General features: G+C 40.6%; 1 protein-coding gene across 1 annotated transcript in view; it reads right to left on the bottom strand.

Annotated features, from left to right (window-relative positions):
- Window positions 1–14,765, bottom strand: part of LOC127946054 (transcriptional activator GLI3) — a 291,286-nt gene that overhangs the window by 155,273 nt on the left and 121,248 nt on the right. Inside the window, exon 3 of the mRNA XM_052542339.1 lies at window positions 1,847–2,089. Within this exon, the coding sequence (XP_052398299.1) occupies window positions 1,847–2,089 (243 nt within the window). The remainder of the gene's footprint in view (window positions 1–1,846; window positions 2,090–14,765) is intronic.

Here is a 14,765-nt window from a genome sequence, read left to right on the forward strand (position 1 = left end):
GTCTAATATTTGTTAGATAGAAAGCAGATAGGACATTCTCTAAAACATACAGTATTGTTCAAAATAATAGCAGTACAATGTGACTAACCAGAATAATCAAGGTTTTTAGTATATTTTTTATTGCTACGTGGCAAACAAGTTACCAGTAGGTTCAGTAGATTGTCAGAAAACAAACAAGACCCAGCATTCATGATATGCACGCTCTTAAGGCTGTGCAATTGGGCAATTAGTTGAAAGGGGTGTGTTAAAAAAAATAGCAGTGTCTACCTTTGACTGTACAAACTCAAAACTATTTTGTACAAACATTTTTTTTTCTGGGATTTAGCAATCCTGTGAATCACTAAACTAATATTTAGTTGTATGACCACAGTTTTTTAAAACTGCTTGACATCTGTGTGGCATGGAGTCAACCAACTTGTGGCACCTCTCAGCTGTTATTCCACTCCATGATTCTTTAACAACATTCCACAATTCATTCACATTTCTTGGTTTTGCTTCAGAAACAGCCTTTTTGATATCACCCCACAAGTTCTCAATTGGATTAAGGTCTGGAGATTGGGCTGGCCACTCCATAACATTAATTTTGTTGGTTTGGAACCAAGACTTTGCCCGTTTACTAGTGTGTTTTGGGTCATTGTCTTGTTGAAACAACCATTTCAAGGGCATGTCCTCTTCAGCATAGGGCAACATGACCTCTTCAAGTATTTTAACATATGCAAACTGATCCATGATCCCTGGTATGCGATAAATAGGCCCAACACCATAGTAGGAGAAACATGCCCATATCATGATGCTTGCACCTCCATGCTTCACTGTCTTCACTGTGTACTGTGGCTTGAATTCAGAGTTTGGGGGTCGTCTCACAAACTGCCTGTGGCCCTTGGACCCAAAAAGAACAATTTTACTCTCATCAGTCCACAAAATGTTCCTCCATTTCTCTTTAGGCCAATTCATGTGTTCTTTGGCAAATTGTAACCTCTTCTGCACATGCCTTTTTTTTAACAGAGGGACTTTGCGGGGGATTCTTGAAAATAGATTAGCTTCACACAGACGTCTTCTAACTGTCACAGTACTTACAGGTAACTCCAGACTGTCTTTGATCATCCTGGAGGTGATCATTGGCTGAGCCTTTGCCATTCTGGTTATTCTTCTATCCATTTTGATGGTTGTCTTCCGTTTTCTTCCACGTCTCTCTGGTTTTGCTCTCCATTTTAAGGCATTGGAGATCATTTTAGCTGAACAGCCTATCATTTTTTGCACCCCTATAGGTTTTCCCCTCTCTAATCAACTTTTTAATCAAAGTACGCTGTTCTTCTGAACAATGTCTTGAACGACCCATTTTCCTCAGCTTTCAAATGCATGTTCAGCAAGTGTTGGCTTCATCCTTAAATAGGGGCCACCTGATTCACACCTGTTTCTTCACAAAATTGATGACCTCAGTGATTGAATGCCACACTGCTATTTTTTTGAACACATCCCTTTCAACTAATTAAACTAATTGCCCAATTGCACAGCCTTAAGAGCATGCATATCATGAATGCTGGGTCTCATTTGTTTTCTGAGAATCTACTGAACCTACTGGTAACTTGTTTGCCACGTAGCAATAAAAAAATATACGAAAAACCTTGATTATTCTGGTTAGTCACATTGTACTGCTATTATTTTGAACAATACTGTATATATATATATTATTTCACATATTTTGGGTGGAATATGCCTTTAGGATAGGCCTAACATTTATTTTGGATAAAAACACAAAAATGTATAGACAAATTGGAACTAAAAAACTGAGTAAGTGGATGTTTGTCCCGGTATGGCCAAAGAACATGACAAAGTAGTAACTCACTATAGTGAGGGTCCAGGTATCCATTGCGAGGGTCCATGGCAAACAGTGTCCCCCGATAGGGGAGGGTGTAGTCCACCAGGTGGGGCAGAGAGCTATGAAGCTCTTTCTTCACTAATGGCGGGCGGTCTTCTGTAGAGGTGGATGGTTCCTCACTCAGTTTTCCTGATAGGCCCAGAACCATGGCCTGCCCACTGATGGCATTACGCCTCTCACGAAGATATGGGGAACGTGAACTGTCATCCTCTAAATAAGAGAGAAATAAAAAGAAAGTTAAATAATTTTACAGCACAATCTAGTTATATGGCCTAAATCAGCAGTTCTCAAACGTTTTAACTTCTCAACCAGTTTCTCCCCTCCCCAAATATAATATTTAAAGCTGCTTATTTTGAAACATTATTTACATAAACTGGCAGTGGCAATATATAAAAAAATAAAATAATTCAAACAATTACAGTGCTTGCATAATTATTAGGCACGCTGATTATCCTTTCTTCACGAGCATTTCACTGTCCAATGGTCATGCCTTAAGGGGTTAAGGTTAATGGTCCCAGGATCAAAAAAAAAAAAAAAAAAAAAAAAAAAAAAAAATCACTGGTGGAGAAGAAAAGAAACATGTTAACTGCAAAAGAATTAAGATTTAAGGTGAAGAATTAAGTGTGAAACCATCAGGAAACCATTTCGTCTTAAGAAAAATTCTTGAAAGAGTGGAATAAGAGGATGTGATGCTGGTCCTTCAAGAGTTACTCTGAACTTATCTGTCTGTAAAGCCTATTAAATAAATCAGTCTCCATGTATTTCACAACACTTCAGAATGTTATTCTTATTAAGTTCCTGTGTGGTATGGCACCTTCAATGCTTCCTGCTGGAAGACTCTTAAACGCATAGTGAGAGCAGCTGAGAAGATTGTTGGTGTCTCTCTCCCCTCCCTCCAGGACATTTATGGAACCAGTCTCACCCGTAAAGCCCTCTGCATCGCAGGTGATCCCACCTGCTCTCTGAGATTTCTGACACTTTAATCAGACTGAATAACTCTTTTGCACTACAATTATTATATCAGCACTGTTTACTTCAATGGTTTGCACTCTATCTGCCATGTGCCTTGTGCTTCTTTAGTTATCTTTCTTTTTACATGACCTATTTGTATATTTGTATAGTTGTATTTTATATTTTATTATCTGTATTTAATGTTTATGCACCAAGGATCTGAGAGTAGCGCAATTTAAATTTTCTGTAAGTATGTACTGTACATGTTGAAGATTAGACAATAAAGCAGACATGACTTAAAGTGAGGGTCATTTTTTTACCCAAGCAAAGTCTCTGAGAACCTGACACATTGCACTTCACTTCTGGAGACTCCAGGTAGTTTGAAAATGGTGGTGCTGGAGTCTAAATGGTTCCTGATGGTTTCACACCTAATTCTTCACCTTAATTCTTAATTCTTTTGCAGTTAACATTTTGCAGTCCCTTTTCTCCTTAACAAGTTTTTTTTTTTTTTTTCTGACCCTGCTGACCCAATGAGCATTTTGCTATCCAATGCTCATGCTTTAACTTTTCAAGTTCTAGTATTGCATTAATATCCAAATCTGCTAAAGGATTTTTAGGCTGCATTAATTAGGTAAACCTGGAACACTTCCCATAACACCCGATGTACTTGCTAAATCATTACAAGAATGACAACAATGGTAATATTAGTCTGTTTCTCTCTTATACCGAGGTCACCGTAGCCACCAGATCCAGTCTGTATCCAGATCAGAGGCTCACTGCAGTCACCCGGATCCAGTACTTATCCAGACCAGATGGTGGACCTCTGCAGCCCTTAAAGACAGCGGAGACCAGGACAACTAGAGCCCCAGATACAGATCCCCTGTAAAGACCTTGTCTCTTTTGGTTCCTTGCCGCTGTCGCCTCTGGCTTGCTTAGTTGGGGTCACTTCATTTACAGCGATATCGTTGACTTGATTGCAAATTAATCCATAGACACTATTTAAACTGAACAGAGATGACATCACTGAATTCAATGATGAACTGCCTTTAACTGTCATTTTGCATTATTGACACACTGTTTTCCTAATGAATGTTGTTCTGTTGCTTTGACGCAATATATTTTGTATAAAGCGCTATATAAATAAAAGTGACTTGACTTGACATTAGTATTTCATCCTTCTCATGGACATTTAACAATTTTTGACTTTCAGTCTGAGTTAAATCATTTTTTTTTTTTATCTGTGAAAGAAAACATGCCTAATAATATGCAAAAAAAAAAAAAAAAACTAATTTCACTTCCAGCCTTTATAGACAATTACATATCACTTATAAATGATCAACTACAAAATTAATAGTAGTTATTAAGATTTATGTGGTTTAGAATTGGTAACGTGGTTTTGCACTGTATATTTTATATTTCCAGAATATGTTTCAATAACTGAATGTTCTTCTGGGTTTATACTGTATCACCAATTAACGGATGTCACCTTTTTTGTTAATTTGTGATTATATATACCTACAGACAGACAAACACAAATACAAAGACACTTATAGGCAGAAAGACCCACAGACAAAGGCAATAAATGTGGAACAAGTCCGGTCACGCTAAGTCTTTGGGTAGTGAGGGAGGCAGTGTTAATGCTAACTTGTGTTTAGAGAGCACTTTATGGGTTTTGTGTGCAAACCCTCCTGGGCTTGGCCTCTTCCAGGCAAATGTGCCGGTTCACAGCTTCACACAAGAGCAATGGACTGTCTCTGGGTCTGTGCTTGCCACATTTTGTGAAATAAAACAGGCCAACATTCAACATCACAGCAGCAGTAAGGCAAGTATTTCCCACAAGCTTGCTCTCACTCTCCCTCTTTTTTCAAAGACAGAGAATCCCACTGAGATGGCAGCTGAGTCTTTTCCCTGCATTCCAAACTGCCCATTAAATGGTCTCATGAGTAGTATCAACACCCACAAACTATCCACCTTCTCTTTCTCTTTCTCTTTCTCTTTCCTTCACTCCTTCCCTCTACCAGTCTTTTAACACTGTCCCTTCTTCTACACACACACACACACACACACACACACACACACACACACACACACACACACACACAGAAAGAGAAGTACTTTCCCTATGCTTCTGTCTGCAAGTAATCTGTTCTGGCGGGCAAAGTTGGACTTGTATCCCAAAGGGACAGAGTCTCCAGTGGTCGAAAATGGGGCAGAGATAAGCAAGTTTACAGGGCTTTGCAGGGTTTACAGTGTTTAATGCTTGATCTTTGTTGAAGACACACAACCCCATCATCTGACCCAAACTAGGACCTCTCAAGCTGGTAAAAGGAGTTAAGAAGCCAACAATTCAGTGCTCTGGAAAAATCTTCTACCACTCCATACATTTTCATTGCTAAATAACATCAGTCAATGCTTTTTAACTTTAAGGAGTTCAGTTAAAAAAAATTACTTTGTAAACTAAACATCTACACACACAGGAAACCAATGATTCTTCTGCACAATCTGACTTTGCTGCCTGGAATTGAACTGCTGGTTTTGTCTGGTCAGAGGAGAACTGCGTTCCTTGCCTCTGGCTTGCTTAGTTGTGGTCACTTCATCTACAGCGATATCCAGGGGCGAAAATCTCATCTAAATGTTGTGGGGGACAATAAACATAACATTTCTCACGAGCAAGTTTTAAAGGGGACACCAATAAAACAGGCAAAATTGTACTTAAGAGAGGATAGCCTTACTATTGCATGGAGACCGTTCCATTATCCTTCTTATCAAAGTTTCTTTTTGGTTAAATGAAAAAGCTGAATAAATTGATTTTTGTTGCAATGTTTTTGAAGTTGTTTAAATAATCAAGCCACCAAAATACAGTGGTGTCAAAAGTATTGGCATTCATTACTCAAGTAGAAGTATAGATACTAGGGTTTAAAAAGACCTTTGTAGAAGTTGAAGTATCAACTCAAACTTTTTACTCAAGTAAAAGTGTAAAAGTACTGGTTTAAAAAACGACTTAAAACTGTAAAAGTAAAAGTAATGTAAGGAGAAAAAATGCCATTAGGAAACAAAAGCTTAGGCCGCGCCACAGGGGCCTATTGTGCACTACCCCTCCAAAAAAAATAACATTTTTCTAAAGGCCATAATGACTATAATGTTATATTAAAATGTTCATGTTAAAAATTTGGGATGAACTAGGCTACCTCTTTCAGCAGCATATATGCCCATTGAAAATGAACACACTTTAGTACAATGCAGATACATTAAAGAACTAGATATGATGACTAGTTGCCTATAAGTATTGTTATGGTGCAAAAAGTCAAACTTCAGGGGCATGTCATTAATAACCTTTAATAGAATGTAAATGTACATCCAAGCTTAGCCTCAGGAATCTGCTCGGGCAATGGACAGGAACATTGGTGTACCCAGGGCAGGCTTAGTACCAATTATCCTTGTATGGTTGTCTATATGCAATAAACATTATAGTGCTGTCAAAATGAATGAATAATCCAAGTGAATAATCAAAAACTAAAAATTAAAAATAACTCATAATCCAGATACCTTCTTGACTGATAGCTTCCTGTAATCGGTACATACATCTGCTATGTTCAGTGTTGGGGGGGGGGGGGGGGTGAGTTACAAAATTGGCATAGCCAATCATCAATTGCAAACAATAATTTATTAAAACGTCTCGCTACCGCACTACCTACAATAGCTTAATTTGTCGAGGACGATGAGAAAGCACCCATTTGGCCAATGAGAAATAATAACTTTTATGTAGGGTCCAGTGCCTTTTCGATACTTTTAAAATGGTATAAATAATTAAAACAGTGAGGATTAAAGATTTTATTCCATGTATCACCACATAATACACACCACAATCAATCATGATAAATGGTATTCAAGATTCCTTGAAAAATTACAGCATCCGTTACGTTTATACAGTAAGTCTTTAATCCTATACTGCATAGCCGTTGATCTTATTGAAGGAATAATAGCACTTACAGTTAAAGCATGATTAATAGGTCTGCTCCCATAAAACCACAATATTAACATAAAGGGATTTAAATATCATCCTGTTAATATCCTCAGACACACAGGCACACGCACACACATAGATTTGAAAGACGATACTGCATTATGGGTGTATGAAAGTGAGGGAACGAACAGTCTTCATAGAAAATAACTTGAATGAAATTAAATATAATTTCACAAAGTCAAAAGTCAAAAACTCAATTTAAATTTCTCAGTCTGCATGAAGGCCTTTTGTTCCATCATTTTCACTAGAGCCTGAATTCTTTCAGCATTTACAATGGCCATCGTTCAATAGTGACACAAGTGACACACCACCCCGGACACTATCCACATGAACAGAGGGTTAAACTAATTGAGATGTACTTTTTCACAGGCTCAACACTGTGACTCTGCAAACAATCAGAGGCAGAAGGTCAATAGCCTCTTGATTCGCAGATAGTAGAAGAGTGACTGATAATCTCTCTCTCCTTCCATTGCTCTTCATTTACTCCACCTATTCTCTTTATTATTATTCTCTAATCCAGATAAATTAATCTAATGCAGTTGTTGAAAATAAAAAAAACCTGTCCCTGAAAAAAATCTTCTATGTTCTATGATATTGAAGAGGTTTATTTTTCATTGTAAATCAAGAGTACAGTGGTACAATTAAATGTTTTAAATCTTGAAATACATTACTTTATGTTCTGTATCACTCTCGTTCTGTTTGTTTCCTTTTTCTGTTTCAAAGATAACTGAGCCTCTAAATCTCCTTTTTGAAAAGCTATGTTTAAACAAAAACATAGTCCTTACTTTAGTTGAGTTCAGAAAATAGTTATCTGACAACTACTAAATATTTTAAAACTACCTGAATGAATCATGAATTATAGCAGGAATACCTGCTAATAGTGTATATTTATTAAAACTATTACTATGGGCCCTATCATACACCCAGCACAAGGTGTGGTGCAAGTGTTTTTGCTAGTTTCAGCTTTATGCAGTTCACATTTTCCCATCCTGTGCAACATTGTTTAAATAGCAAATGCATTTGTGTCCACTTGTGCACTGATGGGCGTGCTGGTCTGAAAACGAGGTGTGTTCAGATGCTTTGTTATTTTGAGGAAATAAAAACACACTACGCCATAGACCAACTCATACCTAATCTAAAATCTGGCGCAATGTTTTTTCTTTGTTATTTAAAGAGCGTGTTAGAATATGCTGGTCAACAACCAGAAGTTTCTGAGGTCTCTTCTTTAACACTACAGAATAAACATTTAAGAGTGCTTTTCTCAAAAAAAAAAAAAAAAACATTTTGACCTAAGCAAAAATCTCCATTTCCAGTTTAATATCATTTAAGAAATAACTGAGATATTACACTACTCATTTGAGGTTTCTCCTTCCAAAGGGACAATGAAAGGGGATGGATCTCTAGCAATTTTGTTAAGGCAGCTTCCTCATAAACAAATTTCCATTTGAGCCACGTTACAGAGTTCAAAAGTTTCCTGAAGACTTTTAGATGGAGGTGAGTGTGCTATTGCACTCTAGGCTCAGTGAAGCTCTGATGTTGAGATTACACGTCAGGAGGCAGATGAGAAGGATTTCCATGGCCCTGACCATCAACTCTTCTCTTTTATTTCCTCCTTTTTTCAGCATTCTTTTATTCATTTTGCATTTTTGGCTCCACCATTGCTCCACAGATTCACCCGTTTATTCACCTCGATTCAAAAAGAGCAAGCTTGCTCTCTGTGGACTAGGGGGAAAGCATCTTCCAGTGAAAGAAAAAAAAAACAGGGCAAAAGAGAGGGAGAGAGAGGAAAAAATGATTGTGCTCCCTGTCTCTCTCTGTAGTGATTGAATTTCTTAACATCTTTTCAAAAATCGCTTAAATGCCTGGAGGCGAGAGGAAGAAACAAGCTAATGGAGGATGGGGAGCACTGAACAAATTTCAGAGCCCTTTCCTGCTTGCGTTTGAGGTTTGAAAGCGAGCGCCCTGCCTTTCAAGTTTCAAAGTCCTCCTTTCTCCCATGGTGTCACTGAAGGATTTGAAAAGAAGGTAATTGTGCTCACTGCCGCCCTGATCAGAGGCATACGGTCCAGGCTCTAGTATTTCACCAGCTTTCAGTACCACAGGAATAAACTCAACAGCTCAGCTTCAACTTTCTATTCCTGGCTCTCTCTCTCTCTCTCTCTCTCTCTCTCTCTCTCCTGTTCTTTGTGTGTCTCTTGATCTCTGTCTCTCACTTTTATCCACTCACTTTCCCTGAGTCTTGATTTGGGCTACTCTCTCTACCCACTGGATCTCCCTCTTTCGTCCCCAATGTATATGGTTTTCCTCTTACAAACTCTCTGCCCTTTTTCCCCTGCCTCTTTCTTGCTCCCATCTTTTCTACACTGTTTTTTTTTTTTTTTTTGTAAATTTTAGGGCAAGAATGGTAAAGTCTGTTAGAAACCTTTGAAAAACATAACACTTTGATGAACTGTGCAAAATATGCACTAACTATGATTGTGGTTTTGTACATCTCGTCCGTGATGGAGATTTACCGCTGATTACAGAACCAGCATTACTGACAAGATTTTTTGTGAAGCCCTATTTTATAGGAAAATGTAGATTACTTTTTTTCTAATAAAAAATCTAATAGTTAGAGGTAAGGTGTATACTATCCATTTGTTAAAATATACTATTGCACACTTTCAAAATATTGATCCTTTGTTTAAGGTGAGACACTGCGGGCAAAAACACTGTTTTTTCAAGCACCTGTCAATTTTGAGATTTTGGGCTTTTTGGTTTTTCATAAAGTGCTTTTTCAAACTAGTGGAAGGAAAACATCCAAAAGACACTGTTAAGTGTTTCTTTTATAGCACTTTATCTGTTTGTGTCAATAGATTTCAATTACAATACATATTTTTAAAGGCTGTTTTCTCAAAATGAGTTTTTTCTTCAACACATTTTGTACTAGACATTTATGCAAATTAGCACATATTTCATTAAATAATGCCTCATTTGCATATTTAAACATAACAGTTTTGAAAACTTGTAATACTAAATTTTTTTGCAATAATCAATGTAATCAATCAACTGGGTAAGTAAGGTGATAACTATTAGTTGTTGTTGTTTTTTTTGTTTTTCCCTATTCACCTGCAGTGTCTCGCCTTAAGAAACAAAATCAGCCCAACTTAGTTCAGCCAGTAGTACAAGTCTGGGACATTTCATTTGGCCTAGAAATTACACACTTCACCTTAAAATTACTGTTAAGCCCCATCATACATTTTACTAAATTAGTTCATTCTGTCAGGGTTCCGTCACTTTGGTCTAGTTTTTTATGTGATAGAGCCCTGACACTCCTGCCATATATGTGTCCCGTGAAAGTAATCATCTTTCAGATTCAGCGAGAAGAACCAGTCTTCGGGGCAAATCTGCGTGAGGATCTGTTTCAATGTTAGCATCCTGAACTTCCATCTCATGAGGGAGAGGTTCAGGAGTCTGAAGTCTTAGATGGGTCTGAGATCGCCGTCTTTCTTGGGGATGAGGAATTAATGGCTGTAGAACCCCAATCCACTTTCTGAGGGGGAAACTACTTCTATGGATCCCTTCCTTAGCAGAGTCATCACTTCGGTGTGGAGGACCTGAGCATCATCCGGTTCTACTCGCTTTAGTCGAGATGGGGAACGGCTCTCTCATTGGAGAGGGTGAGGCACGTGGGTGCTGGGCCGTGGGCTCACACAAGTCCATGTGCTGAGCCCCTCTACCCCACTGTCTCTTCCTAGCCATCTTGCCAGAGGAAGAAGATGGGAGGGCACGTTGAAAGAAAGTGATCCGCGAGCGCAGAGAGGCGAGACTCATGCTTTCACAATAAGAGCATGAAGTCTAGGCAAGCGCCGCCTCAGCGTGGGGTTTGCCCAGGCAAAAGACGCACTCACCGTGGCCGTTATCGTAATGCAGAGGGGCTCTGCATGTGCCATAGCTGTGGCGTGGCATGCCACCGCCATGAGAACAGCGTTCTCAATGCTCTTTCAGTAGCGCCAGATGGCAGCAGGAGATCCGTTGAGAAGCGGGAAGCGGGCGGCTTGAAAGCAACGCTTGAGAGCGGCAGTCTGCGAGAATGCCGGCACTGCAGGCATTCGGTGAACTTTTCGACGGTGAGAGAGCTCGTTCCAGGTGAAAGCATTCAGCAAAGAGAGCCAGCTAAGAAAAGCTGATGCTGAAGGAGAGAGATCTGAAATCCTATGGTGATTTGCCTGCTTATATAACCATATGCTCTGCCCATTTTGGCGGGTTTTGGCATGCTACATAACCATAGGGTCATTGGTTTAAAAAGTTTTCTAGTTTGAACCAATGTCAGTGCAGTTGCACTGCGCTATTGAAAAAAGGCTTCAGCATCAAGGAAAAAGGGGTTTTTACCCATACGCAGTACGAGTGAAGTATTGAAAGGAAACAGTATTCATATAATTTTTTACCTCTGATTCACACAATGTCCGAACTGTTAGACCTATCCTGAGCATGTCCTCCTATGGATTCTCACCTAAGGTGTCGTCGTCTTTTTCTTCTTGCTTTAGTGGACCATTGACCCTCCTAATTGAGATTGTAAATAGAGTGTCAGTGTTTCTATTGGGAGATAGGTGGTGGTAATGCACTGCGATCTGCCATATAGCAAGACGAAAAAGAAGACACCTCACACGCCTACTGCTGAGAATGTGCATAGGAGGATGTGCTCAGGAGAGTTCTAACAGTACATTGCGTGAATCAGAAGTAAAAAGGATTTAAATACTTTTCAGTTTCTTGCACAGACCGATTGATTTGTGTCTTTACACACAAATGTATTGTCATGAACCGCATGATTTAATATGATTTTGTTAGTATGTTTGCCTTGATTCCCATCCACTTACATTATAAGACTAATAGACTGAAACAGTTTGAGTTAAAAATCTCGGTTTGTGTTCTACTGAAGAAATAAAGTCACCTACATCTTGGGTGCCCTGTGGATAAGCAGATAAACATTTTTCAGAATTTTTCATTTTTGGGTGAAGTATCCCTTTAATGAGCAGTCATCTTGATGGCAAAAAGTGTCCCGAAAGACCTGAATTTACCCTATTCAGACATCTTTACTAATCATTTATTAATAATTTGTTCATGTTTTATAGCAGCCAATCTAAAGTTGAAATGATTCATCATTTGTAAATGTTTATAAATGATTGCTAACTTTTAGTATCTTTATGGTTATTATGGCTGATTGAGTTTAGCTAATGCACTCAAATTTGTATACTACACTTCAGTATATCATGAAACAGGACATTCCTTGAATCTTAAATAAACAAATTCAAACAAAATCATTTTTAAAAGAAAATACCTGTTTATCAAAAATATAACATTAAACAATTAAGCAATAGAATATAAACAGATTGAACCCTGCTGTTTTTAAATCAAATTGACCCCTGTACACTGTAAACCTATAACCAAATCTTAAACCTACCCATACCAACAAACCTGTGCCTAACCTTAACCATATAACATCACAATAGAAGCAAAAGTGTTGTGCATTAACACAAGCTTTTAATCATTTTAATCAACAGCTGTGGGACAAAGCCTCTAGCCCAAAGGCAGACCCATCTTCCTCTTTTCCTATAGCTCTCTGTCCTCTCTTCGATGCATGCCAATAATTTTTTACCCCGCTCAATATTGAACTGGCTCTCCCGCTGCTGAGCGGTCAACTCATGCCAGTCAAAATGCAGCAGGATAACACAGAGGCCAATCACGTCAAAGTTGCACAATGTTGCACATCGTTTCCAGCAAGGGTGTGGGCTTTTTTAAGGGTAAAAAATAGAGAAAGCAAAGGGTTTAGACTGAACCTCCACCTGCAGATATTTTGAAAGGTTTGTTGTCAATAGTTGAGTTGAAGTTGGTGTAGCTGGGGAACCTTTTTTGTGGTGGAGGTGGAGCTGATGTGTGGGGAGTTACAGAGGAGGAATGGGGGATTTTGTTATAAACAACAACACATTTATTCAAAACTTCCTCCTCCCATGAAGTAATCCCTCTGTATTTTCTTTCTTTCTCTTGCAAATCAACTTGTAGGAGAGGCTGCAATTAACAATCTGAAAAAGATGCAGATATTCCTCTGTTTGACACATGCATAATAACCCCAACTCTCGCTTACCTGATTCATCAGCCTGGTGTCACGCTGTCAGTCTCTGTTTTCCTGGGTGTTCCCTAGTGAGCTCACTTCTCCTTAGGCACTTCACCATAGGCACTTTAATTCCTCTAGTCTGGTCCTGTCTTCACAGTAATTGCACTCCAATTAATCGCACAGGTGTAGACAATCCTTTGTCGTTAGTCTCCTTATAAATAACTGTCCTTCTCTGTTGTTTGTATGGAGTCCTTACCCTTTGTGTGCTATGTTCTCGCCTCCCGAGACTTACCCTTGCCTTCTCGTTCCTCCGAGTTTCCCCATTCCGTTTCATCCGGTTCCCTCTTTTGTTTTGTTTTGTTTTGTTTGTCTCCTTGGGCTGTTTATTTTGTATTTCCCTTTTTGTCATTAAATCATACTCGCAATTGGATCTTACCCTCTCCTTGTGTTTTCCTACACACACATTGTCACAGAAGGACTCCATCCTCGACGATCCAGCAGTATGTCTACTACCATTTCCTCCCCAGCCAGCAAGCGGGAGAGAAATGGTTTTGAGGGCTCTCGTCTAGTGGTGTTACGGGGGACCAGGGGAGGTCACTCCAGAGCAAGCGGTCGAGAGGATGTCCGGCAGCGATCTCCACTGTGGGCTCCCGTTTACCCGGGATTCAGTTGGGAGCCGGCATGTTCCCATGATGACCATAGGGGGGAAAGGAGACGCAAATCGGCTGAGTCAGCGCCGCTGTACGAGATGACCGCCAGTCCTGTGCTGCTGCACAAAATGGCTACCAACCCAGCGCCGCTGCGCGACATGGCCGCCAACCCAACACCACGAGACAAAATGGCCGCCAACCCAGCGCCGCTGCGCGACATGGCCGCCAACACAGTCCACGAGGCAAGATGGCCGCCAGCTCAGCGCCAAATCACAAAGTGGCCACCAGTCCAGCGCCACAGTGCAGGATGGCTGACAGCTCAGCGCCAACACACAATGTGGCCGCCAATCCAGAGCCACAGCACAAGATGGCTGCCAACCCAGCGCCAAGGGGCAAGATGGACGCCAGCACAGCGCCAAAACACAAAGTGGCCACCAGTTCAGCGCCCCAGTACAGGATGGCCGACAGCTCAGCGCCAACACACAAGATGGCCGCCAGTCCAGCGCCACAACACAAGATGGCTGCCAACCCAGCACCAAGGGGCAAGATGGACCCCAGCACAGCGCCAAAGCACAAAGTGGCCACCAGTCCAGCGCCACCGTGCAGGATGGCCGTCAGTTCAGCGCCTACGCCCAAGATGGCCGCCAGTCCAGCGCCACAGCACAATATGGCTGCCAACCCTGCGCCAGGAGGAAAGACGGATGCTAGCATAGCGCCACAGCACAAGGGTGCCACCAGTCCAGCGCCACAGTGCAATATGGCCACCAGCTCAGCGCCTACGCCCAAGATGGCGGCTGTGACCTTTTTGGATTATTTCACCAGGCAGTCAGGAATCCTAGAGATTCCCAAGACTGGTCACGTCACATCTGCGGAGCCAGCACCACTGCACAAGATGGCCGCCAGTCCGGAGCCACTGCAGAGGAAGGCAAATCCAGTGGACTGTCCAGAATCAAGTCAGATTCCTGTTGACCTTCTCGAGTCAAGTCAGGTGCCTGTTGACTGTCCAGAGTTGAGTCAGTTCCCGGTTGACCCTCCAGAGTCGAGACAAGTGTTCATCGATCCCCCAGAGTCAGGGTTAGTCACCATCGACCTTCCAGAGTCAGGGTTAGTTACCGTTGACTCTCCAGAGTCAGGTCTAGTTCCTGTTGACCATCCAGAGTCGAGTCAGAT

This window comes from Carassius gibelio, chromosome A24, assembly GCF_023724105.1.
Source record: "Carassius gibelio isolate Cgi1373 ecotype wild population from Czech Republic chromosome A24, carGib1.2-hapl.c, whole genome shotgun sequence".
NCBI lineage: Eukaryota > Metazoa > Chordata > Actinopteri > Cypriniformes > Cyprinidae > Carassius > Carassius gibelio.